Genomic DNA, 22,222 nt, shown 5'->3' on the forward strand with positions numbered 1-22,222 from the left:
GGAGCACTCATCGCTCCCTCTTTTGTACCACAAGATGTTTTTGCTGCATCACCAGCCTTGGACAGACAATTGTTGTGTAGCCCAAACCTGGGCAATTTTCTCCCATTCTCTTAGACAAAGCGCTGGGATGCCACAGCAGCCCCTCACCTGCAGTCCTGTTGAGCAATTTGCTTGCCCACAATGCTAAACCCCTTTAAATGTTGCCAGAAAAAATGATCTGGAGAGCCTTTCCCTGTGCTTTATTCCTCCTGGGTGTCATTTCAGTGATATTCACATTAGAAAAATAGTCTCAGTAAGTACAGAATATATTACCACATTTGGTCTAAAGGGCTGTATAAGGATAAAAGCATCACTTTAATACATGTGATTTGTATAAAATTATCTGACAGTGAGTGTTCAGAATGGCCCCACCTGCAGCTCTGAGTCATGGCAGCAATTTGGACTGGGAGGTGGACATTTTATCAACTATGATTTTCTTAAATCTGGAGAGCTAGAGAGACACAGCTCTTCAAGAGAGCTGCAAAAAGAACAAACCAAAATTCAGATAAATAAGGAGTTTTCAGAGGTTCACCAGCCACACAGGGAACTATACCTCTAAATCAGTTTTGTTCCCATACAAACCCGTTTTGGAAAAATTAGTAATTTCCTTGTATGTAAAGATGCTGCACAGTTTATTTACATATTTTGGGGGCTAGTAACATCTTTGTTCTCCTCTGAAGTCTTTGCTTCAGTTTATGTGTGAGAGAGGAGAAAATACTGAACCACAAACTCACTTCCCACTGAGAAATCACAAGAGCTGTTAAAAGTTACTGAAAAATCAAAGGATTTGTGTGAGGGAAGAAATGCAGCTAATCCCAGCCTGGGAGTTACTGTTCCAGCAGCTGTTTTCTCCTCCTGCCTCTCACTGCTGTTCTTTATGTCCTTCTGGTATGGGACCTGTCAAGGAGAAGAACCAGCCTTTGGATGCAGGAGAAAGGGTAACTCCCTGAGTACAGCTGCTTCAAGGTGTCCTAAACAGGGCAGATCCCATAAAATGGAGAATAAAGTTGATATCACAGCATGCTGCTACAGCTCAGCTCTTCAGAGCAGCCTGGAGAAGCAGGAACCAGGGATGTGCCTCCATAAAATGGTTAATTGATTACTGCCAGCCAGTGATTATGTGAATCATTGAGCACATCGTGGCTGTGCAATGCTGGAGATGTCTGAGACACTGACCCACCAAAAGTGGCAGTGCTGCTGCTCAGCTCTTCCACCTAAGTGTGGAGGTGACTGCTGAACCCACCGGCAGCTCAGCACATGCTGCATGTGTTTTATGAGGCAAAATAAATGTTTGGGCCGAGGGAAAATCCACTGCTGGCCTGCACGTGAGATCTGACTGGCAGGTAATTGCAGAAGCACTTGGGTTTCCTTAAGGCAGAGGGGAGAAATGTCTGATGCAGTGAGTGTGATGTGCATGCAGGGTCCTTGGCTGGGTCCGCTGGTGTCTTCAGGGAACACAGACAAGGGGACAGTGCTGGACTGGACAGAGGAAGAGATTTCTGGCCCTTCCCAGTGTGACAGGGACAAAGGACACCACATCCTGACCCATCCCCGTACAAACCCACCAGCACGGGGTGTTTGCATACGCTGGAACTAAACTGGCCAGATGTCCCACTGTGTCCCCGTACACGTAATGCACTTCTCATTTCTCTGAGAGAAAGCAGCCAGTCCCGTGCCTGTGTCTGAGGGGGAAACAGCTGCTAAAGCCAAATGTCATCATCCTGTGCGCCCTGAGTGCAGAGAGAGCCGGGCAGAGGCGATGTGGGGATCCAGCCCCGGTGACACGGCCGGGAGGGCCCGCGGCACCTCCGCCCTCACGGCCCGGCCCTGGCGGCTCCCGGGGGCTGGCAGGTCACCCAACCAGGGAAGCTCCACCGGCACAGCTGTGCCTGTAAGTTGTGCTGCCACAGGGCTGCACCCTGCAGAGGATCTGTCTGAGAGCAGCAAGCCCCTTCCAGCCTGGAGTTTGGGTCTCCTCCAGCCGCTAAACAGGACATAGGAGATACAGGGAGGTGCGAGAGGAGGCACGAGGGAAGGCGCGTCCGCACAGACACCCCCGCGACACACGAGCAGCTCTTTGTCCCTGCAGAAGCAGCACGAGGAGCCAGGGCCGCTGCTGCCCTGTCAGCAATTTCCAGCCCCAGGGGAGCGGCAATGAACACCCTGGTGAGGAACCGAGCGGGCGGGGAAGCGCCGCCTCCCTCCCATGAGGGCGGGCACGGAGGGGAGCGGCGGCGGCAGAAGCGGGCGGACAGCGGGCACCATGCAGCTCCTGCCCAGCCTGTCCCCCGTCACCTGGCTGCTCCTCATCGCCTGCCTGTGCCTCGTGGCCCTGTAAGTACAGGCCGGTCTCCTGGAGAACAGCCCGGTGTCAGCGGGGTTCGAGTGAATTAGCGCTGAAACCACCGGGTCCTCAGGGCACAGCCAGAGCGGCTGCGGGGTGCGGCTGCCAGCGGGAAGGAGCGAGCTGGGCTGGGCGGGGAGGGAAGTTAAAGGAAATCCTTGTTCTTTTTTTTTTTTCAACACCAAGAAGGAAACTTAAACTTCCGGGTGTTTAAAGGCAGCAGCCCCCGTGGCGTCCTTGGGCTGTGCCAGCTGGGAGCAGCGCAGGGCGATGCCGGAGCTGCAGAACCCCCCGATTAAGTAGTTCTGTTGGCCAAACTTCGGCTTATGTGGCTCAGGGGAGCTGTAGTGAGCTGTACAGGCAAAAACTTAATTTTACTGTGGTAATTTATGTCCCTGCCGTGCCACCTGAGCATCGCAGGAGGTCTTTGCAAAGACAAACACAAGGGCAGGCCTCAGCTTCAGAACTCAATCGCTCCGAGATCTCTCCTGAGTCACACTTGTCTGAGCTGGGCAACTAAATGAGGCCCTGAGTAAAGCCTGAGGTACCCAGGTACACTTAGTTTGCTTAGGCTGGGCTGCAGCTCCTTTCAGCCCTTGTCTTCCATCAAAACGTACCCCAAGTGTTCCTGCACTTATTGCAAAGAGCATCCTCAGCAGGGCTGCTGCTGGTCCGTAATTTCAGCTTTCCCTGAGGACAGAAACCAGTTATTTAAGCAGCTCCCCGTGCTCAGGAAGAAGTATCTTCTCTTTTCACTGCATGAGTGCTTCTCACATGCTCTTTGCTTGGCAGCTATGGGATATGGCCCTACCAGACCTTCAAGAAGCTGGGCATTCCTGGCCCACAGCCTCTGCCCTTTGTGGGAACTTTCCTGGAGTACCGGCACGTGAGTACCAGCAGCTGCTGCTCTGTGGTGCCTTAGATCCTTCTTGTGCCTGGTGCTGTTTTCCCCATTCTTTGGGCAACTTTTTCCATTGTCCTTGATTCAGCCAGATGAAAGTTATCCTTTTAGATAGGAAGCTCTTTGGACACATGGAGAGCATGAAAGTTCAGGCTGACCTGAATGAGGTGTGCTGTATTTTAAAACTACTTTGTAATTCAAATTTTTAGTTTCTCCCTGTGTTTCTACCTGCTCTTGAGCAGTTGAAGCTCTGTTGGAAACAAAAAAAAAGAGAGAGATTCCTAAGACTGTTGTTTTCTGGGAACTGCCTGTTTCTTTGCCCTTTTTATCATCAACATGAAGAGGCTGAATTAGCCCCAGAAATGCTTCATCCAACCACTTACTCTTGGGCCAGCCTGAGACTAATCCAGACAAATGCATTTTTAAATAAAACTCAGACATTATCAAGCTACCAAACGTCATCAAATAAGGTCATCACATCATGCATGTTGCCCCTTATTAATGGTTTAGTGAGCCTTATGTGTCCTGGAAGTTTCATCATTGCATGTAACATCAGTTAAAACCCTAATGGAAACAAAGTAAAACTCTGTGTTCAGTAACTGCAGAGGAAGATCATATGAGGACAAGGCAGCAGCAGCTCTAACTTGCTGAGCTGAAGGTGAAAGGACACCCTGGGATCCAGTTCTGCCTCCTAACTCTGCTCACTAAAACTTTGTACTCTGTCATACCTTGTCTTCATTACATTTTTAGATCAGGTTGGCTGGTGGAAGTTGAAAGTATCTTTTCCTTTTTTCTAAAATCTCTGCTCTCTTTTTTCTCTCCAATGCAAATGTTCCCTAAGCATCTACTTGATGCTTAAGAGGACCATGCACCTCCCAACCTCAACCTCTGCCACTTAAAATGGGGCCGTGGGATGCACTGTGCTGCCAGCTGTGGCCTGCTTTGATCACTTTTCACTGGCAAACTGTTCATCTCTCCTTTCTTCTTTTCCAGGGAGTCCACAATTTTGATCAGAAATGCTTTGAAAAGTATGGAAAAATCTGGGGGTGAGTTTCTGCAGAAGAAAACTACCAGTTTGGGGTGCTCCACGCTGCAGGATAGAATGGGAGAAGTTACATTGATGTTATGTTACTCAGCACTGTAATTTCAGCAGTGAGAGCCTGGGAGAATCCAGGTTTACCACTGGGAAAGTCTCCACCCATGTCTCCAAGGCCTTTCTCCTGCTGGGATTTCAGTGTGGTGTGGGGCTGGGATGGTGATGGGCAGTTTGTGGGGTCATTTCTTTGCATAAGCTTTGAAAATCACCTCTACTGCTTGGTGTCAAACTGAGCCTCCTGCCTTTGAAGCTGCTCTTCTGTGTGTCTGGAGCAGAAAGCAAGCTGCAGGCTGCCACGGTGTTTTTCATCTTGCTCTCTGCTTCTCCCAGAGCTGGGGCACAAGCTACCTTTCAACCTGCCTCCCTGCTCCCTGCACAGTGCTTGTTTTGTGCAGGGGCCTCTTATCATGCTTCTACTGAGAACCTCTCAAATTGCTCTGCAAAAAAAATCCTGGGAGGCTTCATGAAGCCTGGTGCATTTTTTTGAAAGATTAAATGTTCACAAGCTTCTTGAAGATGGCAGCTTCCCTCAGCTGTGGCTCAGGGCTCCCTGCCCTTTAGCCCACACCATGACTTTTAAGTTTTTCTGTCTCTGTTGATTGGAAAATGGAGGAGACAGATGAGTTTTACACCTCTCAGTGCCTTGTAGGCCAGGCAGGAAATCTCTTTCCTCCACAGGTGGATTGTTTGGTGTGGATTTCTTGTCTCCAGCCATCAGTAGTGGAAACAGCTCAGACAGCCCAAGTGCAGGGGATCAGCATAGTGGCAAAAAGCTGCCTTTTTTCTAAACCCACACAGCTTTGGCAACTCTTCAGTACCACAAGAACTGCTAGAAATGCTCATGCTGCCCATGTTTGTCACTTTTGTTCCCTTTTACTACATAATAAACCAGTTTCAGCCTCATCCTTCCAGCTGTTTTGTCAGAGGGCCCAAACCCTTTGTGCCATGGCTCTGACCATGGACAGAGCAGGCTGCTTTTGCTCCAGCTGACCATGAGGGATGGACTGACTGTGGGTTTCTCTTGGCTTAGGTTTTATGATGGCAGGCAGCCTATGCTGGCTGTTTTGGACCCTATCCTCATCAAAAACATCCTGGTGAAAGAGTGCTATGATGTTTTTACTAATCGCCGGGTAAGTACCTAGTCCCGCGCTTTGCTGTCCAGTAAGAGCATATGCAGCAAGAAAGAAGAAGTTTCTTCTTGGTTTCAGTTCTTCTCTGAGCCCTTCAGCAAGTACTTGCTGTGTGATGTGCCCCAGTTTATTCATGGTACCAACATCAAAACTCTGGCTGGGACATTGGGCCATCAGCCTGGATGTGCCCTAGGGGCTGATGTCATTTATGACTCTTACACTTTTGTTTCCATTTCTGTTGTTTGCTGGTTGAGGTAGAGCTGACATGACTTGAGGGGCCATGGAAGGTTTTTCTTTGCATTTCTGGCACATGACAGAGGGCTGTAAACCTTCACCTGTCTCCTGTTGCCCTGCACAGAACTTTGGTCTGAATGGGATCCTGGAGTCAGCCCTCAACGTGGCTGAGGATGAGCAGTGGAAAAGGATTCGTACAGTGCTGTCTCCAACCTTCACCAGTGGGAAGCTGAAGGAGGTAAAGCACAGGCCACTGGTACTTTGCATCCATAGCTGGAGGAGAGCTGAGCTGTTTCTGAGTGCAGACCTTCCCCTCAAATAAGGAAATCACCCTGCTTGCCAGGACCACATCCATGAGCAGCTGCATTGTTGGTGCTATTCAGCAATGAGGGAGTCAGGAGAATGGGCTAGAGGTGAAACAGCACACAAGGCATTGCAAGCTGAGGCTGTTTGCCCTATGGCCCCTATGTCCATCCTGCTAAACACATCACTCACACCAGGCTTGCCCATGTGCCCAAGAGCCATGTTCACTCCCAGCTGGACTGGATGCTAAGCTGGAGTGGGTGCTGTGTGTGGATTTTTGGAGCAGAGCCTTGCTCAGTCCTAGTCAGATGAGCTCTCTGGACAGGTTGTTAAGATGAGAGAGGGCCTGGAAATGAGACCTCCCCTTGCTTGCCCTTCCTCCCCAAGCCAGGTGTGGTAAGGGGCAGATGGCAGTGTGGCTCAGCCTTGTTTGGTGGCAGTGAAAGAGTCAACAGTGTTTTCTGCTTTGGTTTGCATTTCAGATGTTCCATATCATTAATCACTATGGTGAAAAATTAGTGCAAAACATTGAGAAGAAAGTGGCTAATGATGAGTTCATCGCTGCGAAGGAGTGAGTAACTGTGGGGGGCTGACAGGAAAGGGTTTGTATTTAGTGTGGGGAAGGGACTGTTCCTGGAGAGCTTCAGCATGGATCCCTTGTCAGCTATGGAAGCAATAGTCCACAAAATGTCCACATAATTGTGGGCATGGCGTGTTCCTCAGCAGTGGGTTTGCTGTGCTCTGCTCTGCTCAAATGGGAGAGCTGTGCCCTTTCCCCATTTCATTTTACTGCAGATGCATTTTGAGGTAGGAAGCATTTCCCAGAGTTTTTCTAGAAGCTGCACAAGATACAATATTTTGGGTGTCATTTTACAGATGAAAATCAGAATATAGTTGTTGTTACTCTAGTCTGCAGTTCAGTGCTTTCCAACTACAGCTTAGGTTTTTGAAGCTAAGAAAACTTGGGGGAATTGATTGCAGTGGGGAAACTTCAAAAATAAAATGATGGTTACTGCCAGATAAGGACAAACCTAATGTGTTAGCACTGTGCTTTAAGAGATATTCCCTCTCACAAGGATTGTTCCTAGATGAGCTCTTATTTACGACTGTGGTTGGGTTCATCTCATTCACTCTCTCTTCTTCTCTACTCAGCATTTTTGGAGCTTACAGCATGGATGTGGTGACCAGCACTTCTTTCAGTGTCAATGTTGACTCCATGAACAACCCCAATGATCCCTTTGTCACCAACATTAAGAAATTCCTCCAATTCAGTTTCCTAAGTCCTGTGTTCTTACTCTTAGGTATGACAAACCTCATCTCACACAGCCCTGAGTCGATGTCAAAGGTGCTGCATTTTCTGGTAGCTCTCTTAGTAGCTTTGAGTCTTTTTTGCCATATGAGAGATGCTCAGCACTTTGCAGGATTGGATTTACAGGCTCAGATCTGTAGAAATATTTCCCCAAGGAAACCATAGCCAGGATTTGTGGATCTTGGCAGCAGCATTGCATGAGGAGAGACCTGTTTGCAGATATGGTGGAGAGCTGCTCTATCACAGAGAGCTACACTTAGTGTGGTATAGTGGTCAAAAAGTAACATATGGAGGAGGTTCTCAAGTGCTGTTGCATCCCAGCCATGGTTAGGTAAAAAGAGATGGAGGCAACAAAAAGGGGTCAAGGTCCAGGTGTACTGCTCCTTTCTATGCTTTGTGCCTCTCACAGCTCCTTTGAGCTCAAGTGTGTCGGTCTGTTCTTTCCTTTTAGTGTTGTTCCCCTTTGTTACCCCTGTGCTGGAAAAGATGAAGGTGACTCTGTTACCCTCAGACGTCATGGAGTTCTTCAAGAATGTCTTCACAAAAATGAAGAAGGAACGGGGAAAGGGCAGCAGCACGGTGAGTCCAGCCTAGGTGGCCTCTTCTCTTCAGGAAAAGTCCTGAGTGCAGGAGGAACCTGGTGGCATCTTCAGAAGCTATGGTGTGTCACCTGCTCTCCAAATCCAAGAAAAGCCACAACCATGCCCTGCCTGGGCGTCCAAGGGGAGAAGGTATCTGTGTTCCTGGAGGGTCTGTATCCCAGACCTCATCATGTACTGAAGCCCTGAGCTGTGAGTGGAGCAGGTGTCTCAGCAAGGGACTTGTGCTGGACAAGGTTTGCCTCCCCACCCACATCTTCTCTGCCTCTGTTTCTCCCCAGGACCGGGTGGATTTCCTGCAGCTCATGATTGAATCGCAGAACTCACATGATGGCTCCAAGTCTGCTGAGACCAACTTGGACAAAAGTATGTCTTGAGATGTTTCCTCCTCTCAGCAGAAAGAAGTAGTTCTTTATCCATGTAAAAGGGAAGTAGGGAGAGGATTTTAGTCATTAATCCCATTAAAGATTCAAGGTCTCAGTAGTGGGGCCATAATGATATTTATCACAGGTCAGCCATACTTTTATTATATCTCATTTCTTGGAATAACATCTGATCTGTGTTTGTGCAACAAAGAACAAAAAGAGTGACTATCTCCTTACCCCCATTTCTTACTTTGTTGTCTCTGAAGGCCAGTAATGTTGGCTGTAGATCAAAAAGCACACAAAGCACATATGCTGTGTGTACCTTGCTCACCTGTGAGCTCATCTCTTCTCTATCCTAGATAAACTGTAAGAAGATAAAGGCTCAGCCAAGGCATAGTCCTGGTCTGTCAACTCAAGGCAGGGTGCTTTAAAACTTCTGAGGTGCCAGGACAGGGTATTTGTAGGACACACTGCACTGCATCCTGCAGCCCTTTGTGGTAGCAGAGGGTAAGCTGGATGTTTCCTCTACCAACTGTTACATAGCTAGAAGTAGCATTACCTACACTGATGACTGGGATCCTGAATTCCCAAGGGTTATATACTGAAATTTTCAGCTTCTTGTGTGTACTTCTATGCCTTTTTTCAGCATTAAGTGATGAGGAGGTTCTGGCCCAGGCTCTTATCTTTGTCTTTGCTGGTTATGAGACCACCAGCTCCACCCTCAGCTACATAGCCTACAACCTGGCCACCCACCCTGACGTGCAGCAGCGACTCCAGGACGAGGTCGATAAACACCTGCCCAACAAGGTAAAGGAGATGCTGGACTTGTTCCCACCTGCCTTGCAAACCCAGGCTGGAAACAGAGTGGCAGAGGTGCTGGCACTGAGATTCCCCTTTCCCTGGAAGCACTGGGGAGCTGTGGGGGTGGCAGTTGCAGTGCTGTGTTCTCAGTCCTCCCGTTCCTCTCCAGGCCACTCCCACGTACAACACCATTGTTCAGATGGAGTACTTGGATATGGTGGTGAACGAATCCATCCGGCTCTACCCTGCTGGGGGCCGGCTCGAGAGGGTCTGCAAGAAGACAGTGGAGCTCAATGGAGTGACCATTCCAAAGGGAATGGTGGTGCTGATCCCAGCCTTCGTGCTGCACCGTGACCCGCAGTACTGGCCAGAGCCGGACGAGTTCAGGCCTGAGAGGTGAGGGCCACATGGGGGAATTGCTGCATGCTCAACCTCAGCCCTGGGAGTGGGAATGGCAGCAAAAGCGGGGAATGCGTGATTATAACATTTAAAATAGGCATTTATCATTGTCTGACATCTAGTCCCAGCATTACCGTGAGGGGAGTTTTATGATCTACATCCATAAACTGTGCATGGAATTTAATTAACTGCATTGAAGGGAGCAACAGTGAGAGCAGCTCCCAGCAGCTGTAACACTGAGGGGTTTATGGCCAGATATTAAAGCAAGAGCCACTGGGTGACTGGCACAATGCCCTGCAAATCAGCAGTGGAAGGGCAAAGATGGGTAGGAAATAAAACTCAGTTTTTAACTCAAGTTATGAAGCAATCTTTGCTTAGGAGCTCTGCAAAATGAGGCAATAGCCCAAGGCAAACCTGATACCAGGAACCTGGTAGTCTTCAGGTGGGCACCAGCACTGAGGCTTGGTTCCAGAGGGAGCAGGACCAGATCTCTGCCCTTGAACCAGGAGCAGAAGTACCCCTGAAAACTAATCCTGGTGTGGGGATGTGGTGACCTTTGAGACCAAACATGGTAGTGGTGTCAGGCAGAAGCACCTGTGGAGCCTGTGGTCACCTTGTGTTGGATTCAGAAGGAAACACCAGATGGGAGCACTGTGGCAATGGGCCAGGCTACATCAGTTGCTCCAGTAATCACATCCTTCCTTATTCCAGCTGTCAAACTGGGTATGGGTCAGGAGCTCTTTAGGGCTCACTTGCCTTGCTGGGAGTTCATCAGAGGGATGTGCTGGTGTCTCAGTAGTGAGATACTTCACTTCTAACTTAGCATGGCTGAGGTTTGTACCTCATACACTGGGAATGAAAAGCTTTCTGACATGAAAACCAACTGATCACTAAGAAGTATTACTGAAAATGCTCAGTGGCAAATTTCTCTGTGAAGCTGATTGTTCTTCCCTGTTTTTCATGATGAGGCAAGGAATGGGGCTGGCATGTCTCAAAAGCAGCCCTGCCTTTAGTCACACAGGGGGAGAACATCTTTGTGTTCACTCGATCCTTTGATCTACAGGGAAGCTGTGGAGCTGTAGACCTGTGTGGTTTAGGGTTTGAAATCTGGCTTCAGTTTTGGAGCTGAGAGGGAGTTCTGAGAAAAGAGTAGTTACGAAATCCATTAGCGTATTTCAGGTATTCCCAAGACACCCAATGCACCTGGATTTGCACAACCAAATCTGAGCAGTAGGATGAAAGCAGAGGCATCTATTGAGACAGAAATGAGGGACTCAGCTTCTCATATGCACAGAAGGACAAAAAGCTTTTCCCTTCCCAGACCCCTCATCACTTCAGTTTTGGAAGCTGACACATCCTGGAACAGAGTGGCTTGTGCTAACCTGGTTTTTTTTTGTTCTAATCAGGTTCAGTAAAGAGAACAAGGAGGGTATTGACCCCTACACCTTCCTGCCATTTGGGGCTGGCCCCAGGAACTGCATAGGGATGAGGTTTGCTCTCCTTGTTGTGAAAGTGGCTGTGGTTGTCCTGCTGCAGAACTTCTCATTCAGACCCTGCAAAGACACACCGGTGAGGATGTGGGGTGATGTGTCTCAGTAGCTGCCCTTTGCTCCCTCTGAGATGGTCCTGCTGTTACATGGGAATATCTATTTAAATCTTCTCAGTTAGGTTTATCACAAGTTATATGCTTTTTTTAAAAAGCCTCTACAGAAGCATATTTAATGTTGATGGGATGTTTAAGCTGAAATCCCTGATGTCCTGTGCCTATCTTTGAGTGCACCTAAACTGTGGGGTGCTCTCAGCCACAGTGCACTGTTGGTCTTTGACCCAATTTAGGAAGACTGTTCCAGAGAGCAGGAAAAGAATATCCCCCAGCCCATGCCAAAGCTGTGGTTTGCAACACAAACATGGCTGTTCTCTGTGGGACATCCCAAGACATCAAAATTCATCTCTTATGGGCCCTAAAGGAAGTCCCTAAAGGGTAGCAATTCTCAAGCAAGCACAATCTGGGTTCAGTTTGAATTGGTGACCCTCTCCCTCTTTGGGGCTATGCAGGATCCCACCAGGCTTTGGATTTGCCCAGGATGCCAGTGAATGCTGCACACAGTACTGACAGGATGGGCTTTGCAGGGTGGGAGTGTTTGACAGGAAATAAATGCAGGAGCTGTTGGAAATGTGTCAGTCCAGCCCTGCTGAGAGCATGGCAGCTCCTGTGCCTCAGGCAGGCAGCACCACGGTGTTTTCAGCCTGACCCAGCTCCCTGCACTCACTGCTGCAAAAGACTGGGCCATTATTACATTCTGTTGGCGAGGAGAGCTTGGGAAATCAGAGCAGAGGGGGCAACAAGTCACTCAAAGGACGTTTGTTGTAAGAAACAGAAAAGTCCTTATTAAATTATTACTTGGCACGGGTGCTCAGCTGGAATCTCTGCAGATTCAGATTGCAGCTCAACTAGTAACCTGGAGGTGAAAGACTGTAATAGTCCATTAACAATGCAGTGACCTATCCACCCTCCCCCAAGTCTAATGACATTTTTCTAGTCCTCTGCAATCCATAAAATTGATTCTTTTTATAACTGCCTTTAATTAAAAGGAGACAAGTTAAATATGTATTGTATTATTGGTGCCCATAGGTTTATGGGGCTCTTTTAGCCCTTTTTTCTACAGAAGGTGTCATGTACATCAGATCAGAGTGGGAGGGAAAATTTCATGCTGGAACATCCCTTTGGAACATGTATATGGAAGCTGCAGCCTCCTCTCACTGCTCCATTGATGGCACAGTGGACTCCAAGCCATGTTGCTTAAATTTCTTGAAACAAAGCTTACTGGGATATGGGGGGTGAATGTGGCCTGTTGGGCTGGGGGATTGTCCCCCTTGTCCTGATGGGGAGAGAGGAGCTGAGATATGAGCAGCATCCATTGCTGGGGGAGACACATTTCCCTCCCCTGCAAGATGATTTCCTTAAACTTTGTTTCTAATGAGAATCCCAGCCTACCCCATGGAAGCCTCTCATGTTGAGGATGCTTTTGCTTTGCTACTCAGTCTGAGCAGCAATTTTAGTTTTGCTCTTCCTGGAGAGCTCATTGTTCCTCCAGATCCCATTATGGTCTAGCTGCCCTTAGTACTGACACATTTCTGCCTTAAACAAAATTGCACTGCATGCCCCCATTTAGCTGCAGCACCCTGGGTGGGGTTTGGCTGCTCTTCCCTTGATCAGTGCACTGAGCTCTTTGTACCACACCACGTGAAAGCCAGAACTCACCAACCAGTTTATCCAAGAGCTGAGGGCTGTTAAACACCTGCTGGTGGCTGCTCTGCATGAGCCATAGTGATGCTCCTGCTGTAAGTACACCTGTGAGTTGGGAAATGCATTGAAAACAAGTGGTAGCTGGGGTGTGTGAGCTGTAGGACTCCTGTTGTCCTGGCTGTCCTTTCTCCCAGCTGACGTGGCTGTTTCATTGTTTTTTTCCTCCTGCTCAAGATCCCACTGGTCCTGGACTCCAAAGGTTTTATGCAGCCAAAGCAGCCCATTGTCCTGAAGATGGTCCCCAGAGCCCAGGCTGACCTGAAGAAGTGAAGGAAGAAGGAAGAGAGCAAGAGACTCTTATTTAATGGTGCCTCCTCCAGCTCTTGAGAGGAGACCAGGTTAATGTGTGTGCTGCAGGAATGACAGGGGGGCAGCCCCCCCATTTCATGGGGGTTTGGCCCAGCACAATTACATGAGCATTATCCTAATGAACATGAGCCCCAGGTCCTGCTGTCCCCAATCACAATAGACATTTTGCAAGACCATTTGCACTCGAGTTATTTGGGCTTTTTTTTCTCTCTCTCTGAAGAGGCACTTTTCTAAGCAATTTGATTCCAGACACTGTCAGTCTCTTCTGGCAGAGTAATTTAAATCAAGATAGGGAGAGCAAATTGCACATAGTTAAGTAATGCTGCCATTGCTCCTGTTCCCACTGCCTGCTGGGTGACTCTCTGTGTCTTCTGGTTTTATTCTCCTGGGAATGCAGAGTTGTCCAGGGCTGTTTCTTCAGCTCTGTGCTGTGACCCTGACAAATGTTAAAATGGTCACGTCCTTACAGGACTGAATGCCTGCAGCAGATGTTCTGATGCTGATTTATTGAGATTTTGGTATGATTTTAGATGGCTTTTGTGTGATTGTAAGTGCAGATAAGATAACTGGAGGAGCCCAGAGAGAAGCAGTTACCCCTAAGAACTGGAGATTTGCAGAGTGGGAGAGAAGTGTCCCACATGTGTGTCCTGACTGTTTGCTTATTTTATGGTGGGCATGCAGCCACCTGCCATGGGAGGGATTGTCAGCACAGGCACCATCCATGCTGCTATCATGACACCTTTTAGTCTGATTTATATTAGGCCACTGTAGGACAAATTTAACTAAATTAATAATTATGCAGGGTGCAGCACTGGGAGCCTTCAGATGTCCTGGACAATCCTGTCTGGAAGAAAGGTGCCTTTGCCTTTTGAGAGCCTCAAAATCTTGCCAAACTTCGTAATTTTTGTACAGCCTAGACTTTCATATGAATCCTCCAAAAACTGCTGCTGGAATGCTAACTGCAATAAAAGGTTCTCTTGCCTTTTCTGTACCAGTTGATGCCAGTCTCTTCTGCTGTGCCTTCTCCATACACAATTGACTCCATCTGTAGATCTCATAAACTTTTGACCAGGTGATGAAAACTCTTTTTATCCTGGATGCATCCCTGTGGGTACCATAAATCCTAAGAGCTGCTCCTGGAGGTGCAACAGCCCAAAAGAAGAGTCATTGAGGGTGTGAAGTAATTCCTATTGCAAAAGGAACTTTATTCACTGCATAGCATTTTTATATTTCTTTTATATAGAGGTAGATAGATTATACCTATGTTATTAATATTCTTTTCATAGTTATTTTCTACATTTTTTAGGAATTAAGTAGAAATAGAAGGGATTTAATAACCTTTCTGCAGCAAATTAAATTCCCCAGTGAAAGACACCCTTGACTGGAAGTGTAGGGGAGGAGTGAGGCTGCTTCTCTAGAGAGTCATCAGTGAGCTGGGTGAGAGGGTTAGAAAATTCCCAGCAGCTCAGGCAGCCATGGCCTGCCTTTCTGCCCTGGTCACCTGCAGCACTGCAACTCCCTTCTGCCCCCAATGTCCCAAAGTGACAATCCATCTTTGGTTTCAGCTGCTGCTGTCCTCTTTTCCAAAGTCAAGCACGTGGACTAAATGTACAGGCAGCCAGACCCCTGGAGGACAAACAGCTGAAAAGTGCCTGTACCATCACAGTGGGTCATAAAAAAGGGCATGGAAAATCCTCAGGTCTCTGCCTTGAGAAGTGACCAAGAAGATGAGGGTGACAAAGTCACCTGCAGTGTCACAGGGATGAATTAATGGCCTTGCTGGGGCAAAGGCCACAGCTTGCCTGGTGGCAGTGAGAAAAAGGTTTTGCCTCCTCACCCCATGCCCATGTTGGAATTAATCACTCACACAGAAATGTCAACACTACAGGAAAACATCCTTCAGGATAATCTCTCTCACAAAGCTGCTTAACATTTGGGAAATATACAGTTCACTTGGAGGTGTCAAAGGGTTTCAGCCCCTCTCATGTCTGGTCAGAGGCATCTTCATCTGCTGCACCCTGTGCCAAGGGAGTGGGGGAGCAGAGCTGGGCTGGGAGTGCTGTACCTGCAGAGAGAAGAGATGGACACAGCTCTGCCTCATCCCTGGTACCTGGCAGGCTTCTGCAAAGGGGCAAAACTGGAGTTCTGTCACCTCTCATCTTTGTTCTGCTGAATTTTGTGCATAAGAGCAGGAAGCACACATCTGTATGGGTTCCTTGAAGGAGGTTTGACAGCAGATTTGACTTTGGGGAGTGGTTTGGGTGGGATCTTGCACTGGGGAAATGCTTGGATGCTGAGTTTTCCAGCAGGTTCAGTACCTGGGATGCTTTTTCTTGGGTTTATTCCAGACTGAGCAGCTGCCTGGGAGATGTTTGCTGTCAACCCTTTCTGCTCTGATTTCCAGAGGTGACAAGCAAGCACCACTCCCCCATATCCAGGGGAAATGGAGCTGTGCTCTTCCACAGCCCTGTGCCTCAGTTTACCTGCTCCTATGATTTTTTTTTTTTTTTAATTTACACTTAGGCAACAGTGAAATTTGATGTGTGTCCACCTTATGCCATGCTTTGATTCAGATTCCAGCAAGGTCCTAGAGTTAGCAAATGGGTTTTTCTTTTGGAAGTTAAAGCAGAAGTGCTTCAGGAGCTCCCCTGACAGCTTGAAGCAAGTCCTCCACTCCCCCTAAAAAGCCTGCAGGATGACTATAGGGCTCTCAGCATGAACTCTGCTCTGGATGTCCTCCTCCCATAGCACAGCACTGCTTCCCAGAGCAAACAGGCTCCAGCTCAGCACCAGCTCTTTCTGAAAGGACAGTCCCCTCTCAAGTGGCATCACTCAATCTGGTTTCTCATTTCTGCTTCAGTTGTTTGGGCTCTTTCCAAGCAAGAGCACCCATGTGCACTTCCCAGGGTGCTCCCTCTCTGAAGAGCTCTCACCACGGGCTCCCTGTGTGCTCCAGTGCTCTGGGGCAGGCCCAGGTGGACTAATCCTGCCTGCCACAATTTACAATAAACCTGGAGCTTTCCTGGCCCTGACCCTTGCTTGCATAGAGGTTGTCTGTATTATTGCTGCTGGTGCTGTACTGTACTCGGTGCTGAGGAGAGACAGGCCTCCAGACACCCGTATTGAATGCTCAATTCGCTTCAAATCGATGAGATAATCAGCCCACAGAGTCTGCCCAAAGGTCAGCAAGCAGTGATTTTTTCCTCCAGCAACTTTGGTCCTGAGCTCTTGTTTCAGTGTGAAGATTGCAAACCAAAGCACTTCAGCAGATAGGTTATCAAAGGGTTATGAGTGCTGGTGGTTAGCTGACAGGCTGATGGAACAGGGGCCTAACAAGGGCTCCTCAAACAGGCAGGTAACTTTTGGCAGTGCTTGTTTCCCCAAAATGAGCAGGAGATGGTGCAGGGCAGGCTGGTGTCCTGCAAGGCAAAATGCAAAGAGCCTTGAAGGGAATCCCACCAATGTGGAGAAGGAGTAGGATGGCAGAAGGGGGTGCTGTGGGAAGGACCAGGTGGGGATAACCCCTTTTTCTCACCCCATCCCCCAAATCTCATCGCCCATCTTATTTCTCAGTCCCACGTGTGCCAGCAGAGCCAAAGGCCACAGCAGAGCAGGGGGAGGACCCATTTTACCCCTCTCATCCCTCCAGCACACGTTCTCTAGCAGCTGGACACACGACACACTGCGGGCTGAATTTGCAGAAACACTTTGATCTTTCATTTTGAAGCTCAGCGCTTCAATCCCCCACAGAGCCAAGGTAAACGGCGGCGATGCCGCTCCGGCGGGCCCAAGGTTCCAAGTCAAACAGCAGTCGTTTAACCACACTTTTAAAGCTCCTATCATTTGAATGTCATATGTCAAACTGATGCTACTTGCACTGAAGGCAAATAGCTGTTTATTCCCCTCACAGCTGCCCAGCAGTCTGACATTCATTACCGAAGCCTTGCAGCTGCCAGGGATTGAAGCTACCTGTAGGAGTGCGTCTATCAAAGCCTTCCACCTCTTAAGGGTTATTCCCTCACACAGTTTAGTTCAGGCTCATTTTACAGCTGCTGTCGTTCTGCAGTTGTTTTTTCCTATGCCTGAACAAGGTCAGGCATTGTTTTTTTGCCCGTTCCTTCCCAGATTATGTCGTTAGCTCATTTTTCATGGCTTCTGCTGGGTTCAGGCTCGCTGTCACTGTGCACCAGCCCCTGAGCTTTATGATGTGAGTGTTCCACGGCTGTGGGCAGCAGCCAGCACACAGGACTGTGGTGCTGGTGGTCCAGTCCTGGCATCTTGATGCAGCTCCAGCTCTCCTTAAGGCCAGCGCTGCGAATTCTATTTCTGGGACGAAAGTTCACGCACGAAATACCTGATATTTTGTAGTTTATTAGGCAGTAAAATGTTCAATTGGCTGCAGAGGAGTTTACAGAAGGGAAAAAAAAAAAAAAAGAAAATAAAAAAGAGGCAACAGAGATGATCACATTAGTTTGCATTTAGACAGTGCCCTGAACCTCACAGAGCAATTTACACCTGTGCGAGGAATCTGCAGAGTTCTATTGAATCAGACCTGGGGCGTTTTACAGCCACTTCGCACGAGCATAAACCACAGCATAAGGTGCAAAGGAAACAGCCGGACAATTACAGAGCGTCTTCACACGCCTTATTAATCCTCATTACAGCCCTCTGTGCTGAGACTCGGCATCTTCCCTTCCCGAGCAGGGCCAGCGAGGCTGTGGAGCCAATTTAGCCACCTGCCAGAGCGGGCTCTGGCTGCTGCTGTTGATGTGTCCTTGGTCCTGGGGAGCTGGAAGCTCCTTGCGAGAGCCTCAGATGCATCTCGCTAAATTACAGTAATGGAAATCTCGGCTGCCTCCTGCCTTAGCAGGCTACTGAGCAATGTGTGTTGTTATGCTCAGCTCAAAGTGCATCTTATTGTCCATTTTTTCTCTTTTGAGCCTAGCTCAGTGGGTGTCTCAGGAAGGTGAGGTGATGATGTTCATCCAAAAGATGAAACTCAGTTTCTTGTCTGTGCTGATAAACCCGTGAAACAGCTCTGGGTGTTCTGCATGCAGCATCGGGAGCCTCGGGGCAGAAGGAAATAGGGGGAAAAAGGAGATTATTCAGGTGATCTCGGGGCGAGGGGCTGGAAGCGCTGCCAGCACGTATCTGAGCTGTGCCTGTGAGCTCAGGTTAACGACCCAAAATACAGCTGCCAGCATGGCTCTGTCTGCAGGGACATTTCACGGCATTGATTGGGATTGTTTGCTGTAGCTCTCACGTCTATGGCTGTTACAGAAACTCCTGAAAAGAGAGCAGCTACCCCAGCACTCCCAGAGCACTCACCCTGCTTCCCACTCAGAACCTGCTTAACAGCTGCTAGACCTGAACTTTTCCCAGGGAAAATGACAAGAAAGACCTGGAGAGCATAAAACCAATGCAGGCAGGAGACAGCCTGAATAGTTAGACTAGTTGTACACAGTCGTGAGATTAGCTGTCTAATGTCCTTTCTGGGAATCTTATTAATGTTATCTTATTATTTCATAATAGATATAACCCATGTGCTAGTGCTGGCAGGCTGTAATTGGGCCTTGCCAGGGAATTACTCATATTTTTCATTCTTGAAGGAATGAAGAGCGTATTCAGTTATGCTAACGACCTCATTTGTGTGGATTCCATTCACTTGGTGCGTCTGGCTCGTGAGGAATTGCAGCCAGAGTGATGATTTCTCACTCCAAGTGAGCGTCGAGGTGTCTCAGCAGATGCTCTCCCCTCCAGATGCTGAGCTGATGCCTCTCCCCTGCCAGCTGCAGACTTGCCCAGAGGTGTTTTGGTTTTTTTTTTTCCAGTTTTGCTGACAGTGGTGTCTTTCCCTCTCGGTGTCTTGGGGTGCTGCAGGAGCCACGGAGCTCTTTGAAATGGAGCAATGTTATCTATTGCTGTCTATAAATCCTTTCTGCCTGTTTAGTACCCCTTGTTTGGGCCTTGGGCCGTCGTGCCTACCCATGTTCTTCACTATGGAGAGTTTTTTTAACTCTCCACAGGGTATAAATGATAGTTTCAGCTGTGGAGAACCCTCCTCCCCACACTTGAAATTACTCTCTGCGTGTGTATCAAAGCACAAGCAACATACCCACGTCAATAAAACCCTTTCTAATTCTTTTTTATCCTCCCCAGGGGAGCCCTCAGAGCCCCAGGGGAGCCCTCAGAGCCCCACGGAACCTCGAGCAGCCCTTTAATTCCTCTTGCTGTGGTCCTCGGGGCCTGTTGGTGGAGCAGCTGTGAAAAATGGAGCAGAGCTGAGTGACACAAAGCTTTACCTGCCCACGGGGACCCGGCTGCCTCCGCAGCCTCATCAGAAATGTTCCCCTGCATTTGTTTGTAAAATGTCTTTATCCAGCCAGGAGAAATGTCCCTTGAAGTCAACTAACCAAATAAATAAATAACAGTCAAAGACAATCCAAAAGGAGGAAGAAAAAAAAAGAAGTTTCTAGAGGGAAATAAGTGATGGATTGAAAGAGATTTGAGGCTGTTGTGTTGTACAACCCCGTGCATGATGTGACAGCAGAGTCTGCTCCTTGCTGTCTCCCACTTTAAATGAAGTCCTAAAAATGCTGATTTTAAAGGGTTGAAGATACGAAGTGAAATAGTCTGCTGCACACTGTGGATGTTTTTAGCCCTTCTGGACTTCTTCGTGCTATACCTGCTGGTGGCTGTGTCAGAATAAAGCTCCTCAGACAAGGGGCAGGAGGGATGGGGGAGCTGTGAGAAGTTTTTCAGTGTTGATGCACAAAGCTGAGCAAGGAGAGGAATAATTTCAATTCCCACATATAATAATGTCCAACAACAGGAACCCTGACCTGGAATTTGTCTTCACTTTCCAAAGGCATCCCTGAGCCATGTGTGGAGAACAGAGGAAAATGTTGATTAATACCACTGTTAATGAAAATAAACACAGGCTAGCATTCCAAGCAATGCGATTTCTTCTCAAAGCATCCAAGGATAGCAAGAGATGCAATAAAGCAGAAATTCACTTTGACTGCCAAGGGATAATGTTTCCTACTTTGGACACAAGCCTGGGGGGAACACAGTTCCCTTAGCAGAGCAGCCTGTGACCTTGAAGAGCTTGAAGGTTTGAAAAACCATTATCTCAGACCTGAATGATGCCAAGGGAAACTTCCCAGCCCCTGTGAAGGGCCCAATATCATCTCCTGACCTGCCTGGGACCTGGATGCTCTTCCTGGTCAATGGAAATGTCCACTGGCTTTTTTCATCTGCCTATTTATCTCATTGATTCGACTGAAGGAATCATGGGATTGAAAGAAAATTAATAGTTCCCAGCCCAGCCAGCTCCTTATTTTGATTCATTCCATTCTTGTCACTTTGAGTGAACTAAATAATTAATTGTGTTACCAAAAATAATTAAGGCTAATATCACACCAATTACACTGGCCAATTCTAACAATAATGTTGGTAAGAACATCTAAATAACCTGATATGTAATTATAGTCTGGCTCTTCAGTGATGTTCAGGTTTGGGGCTTTCTCTCCCTCCAAATTTTGGCCAGCCACATTGATTAAATGAGAACTTTTTATAGCTAGTGTTCAAATTATCAAATACTTGCCTAAAGCAATCCCATTGATCAAGTGTATCATTTGTAATACAAATGTTTTTATTAGGAGGCTTTGTTCAAGATAAATGAAGGATCAAATTAACTGGAGATTGGATTGAGTAGAAAATGCTGCAGCTGGATAATTTCAAGCACTGAGGCTGAACATTTCTTTCAAATGATGAGAAGTCATCAACTAAGTCTTAATATAAAACACACACACACAGAGGCACTGCTGTATCGATTCCTTTCATTGCTGTGGCACTTTTTATCAAAATACATTTGGGGTTTGTAAAATAGGCTGCAAAACCCATCATCCCACTGCAACCAAAGCAGGCTGAGGGTTTAATCTGGCCAGAATTAGGTGTGCTATCAAAATGCCAACATGCACCAAAACCCTCCTCCTTCTCCCTCATTTTTTTATCCCACTTCTGCTGCCTCTCTTACCACCCAGTAAAACTCTGCACTTAACCCACTCACCTCCTTTAATCCAGAACAGGGCAATCATTTTCCTCTTTTAGGAAGGAAAACCACTAGAAGAGAGCCAGCAGGAATATTTAACTATTCCAGCAGTCGTTGTAACACGGTCTGGACGTGACTGAGAGTTTATCCATGGCCAGCCAGTGGAAAATTACCATGGGAGTGAAATGCTGTAAGTTCATATATATATATATACATTTTAATACAGTCTGAATTAGGAAAGCTATTTGGGATTACTTTTTTTTTTTTGCTGCCATGTAGAGCTGTAGATGTTAAGTGGTTGCTTTCTGAAATAACTCTCCCTCCTCTACATCCCAGAGCAACATGTAAAGTGTTTGCTGATACAGGAATTACAGATGTTGGAGGAGCTGCTATAAACCCTCCCAAGATTTACATCTCCTCCATGAGGTTTCTCCAGGGGCTGCCTTCACAGGCAGAGGTTTTAAGGCACTCAGGATCCTTTGAATGTGTCTCCAGAGGCGTTCACAATAATGGGAGGAAATCTCTTGAAGCCCATCAGATAAAGCACACAGAGTTAGGAAGGGAGCAGGGAGGTCACTTAGACCCTATAGAAAAACTATTTTTGGCTTATTCAGGGACACAAAGCCGAGTTTTCAATTCATGCAGGGTGCTGGCTTCACCTCCAGGTGCTTGCAGCCCCATCCCAGCTCCAGTTTGTTCTGCTTACAGCATGAAAATAAATGTAAATCTCCTAAAACTGCTGGGTTTCTTCTGAATTTGGGGTAGAGAGGAAAAATTCACCTCTTCTACCTGGATCTGACCACTGTTCCCAGTGCTCCATTGATGTGTGAGGCTGGTGACCACACAGCTTTTAGGGAGAATTATTACTTTATTCATTACTTCAGTGAAAGAAGTAATGGGCCCAGGTGGAATTACAGGTGGTAATGAAAAACAGAGACTTGTTTTTCTCCAATGCCATTTTTGGCCACTTCAAATACATATATATGTTTTATTTATTTATTTATGTGTGTATGCAAGTGCCACAGGTATGTAC

The 22,222-nt window shown here is 47.6% G+C and overlaps 1 protein-coding gene across 1 annotated transcript; it reads left to right on the forward strand.

The window, feature by feature from the left end:
• Positions 1-2,258: 2,258 nt before the first annotated feature.
• Positions 2,259-14,127, forward strand: LOC117004108 (cytochrome P450 3A12-like). Its single transcript, XM_033074604.1, has 13 exons — positions 2,259-2,373; positions 3,176-3,269; positions 4,278-4,330; positions 5,411-5,510; positions 5,869-5,982; positions 6,530-6,618; positions 7,200-7,348; positions 7,808-7,935; positions 8,237-8,321; positions 8,967-9,127; positions 9,291-9,517; positions 10,927-11,089; positions 13,002-14,127. Exons 1-13 carry the CDS (start codon positions 2,303-2,305, stop codon positions 13,095-13,097), a joined length of 1,530 nt encoding a protein of 509 aa, XP_032930495.1. The 5' UTR covers positions 2,259-2,302; the 3' UTR covers positions 13,098-14,127.
• The last annotated feature ends 8,095 nt before the right edge of the window (positions 14,128-22,222 follow it).

The sequence above is a fragment of the Catharus ustulatus genome, chromosome 16, assembly GCF_009819885.2.
Source record: "Catharus ustulatus isolate bCatUst1 chromosome 16, bCatUst1.pri.v2, whole genome shotgun sequence".
NCBI lineage: Eukaryota > Metazoa > Chordata > Aves > Passeriformes > Turdidae > Catharus > Catharus ustulatus.

Bases quoted from the DNA above. Each gene is read 5' to 3' on its own strand.
- LOC117004108 (XM_033074604.1), top strand. From the start codon at position 2,303: ATGCAGCTCCTGCCCAGCCTGTCCCCCGTCACCTGGCTGCTCCTCATC. The intron at 7,936-8,236 runs GTGAGTCCAGCC...GTTTCTCCCCAG, and splicing joins GGGGAAAGGGCAGCAGCACG to GACCGGGTGGATTTCCTGCA. The intron at 9,518-10,926 runs GTGAGGGCCACA...TGTTCTAATCAG, and splicing joins GACGAGTTCAGGCCTGAGAG to GTTCAGTAAAGAGAACAAGG.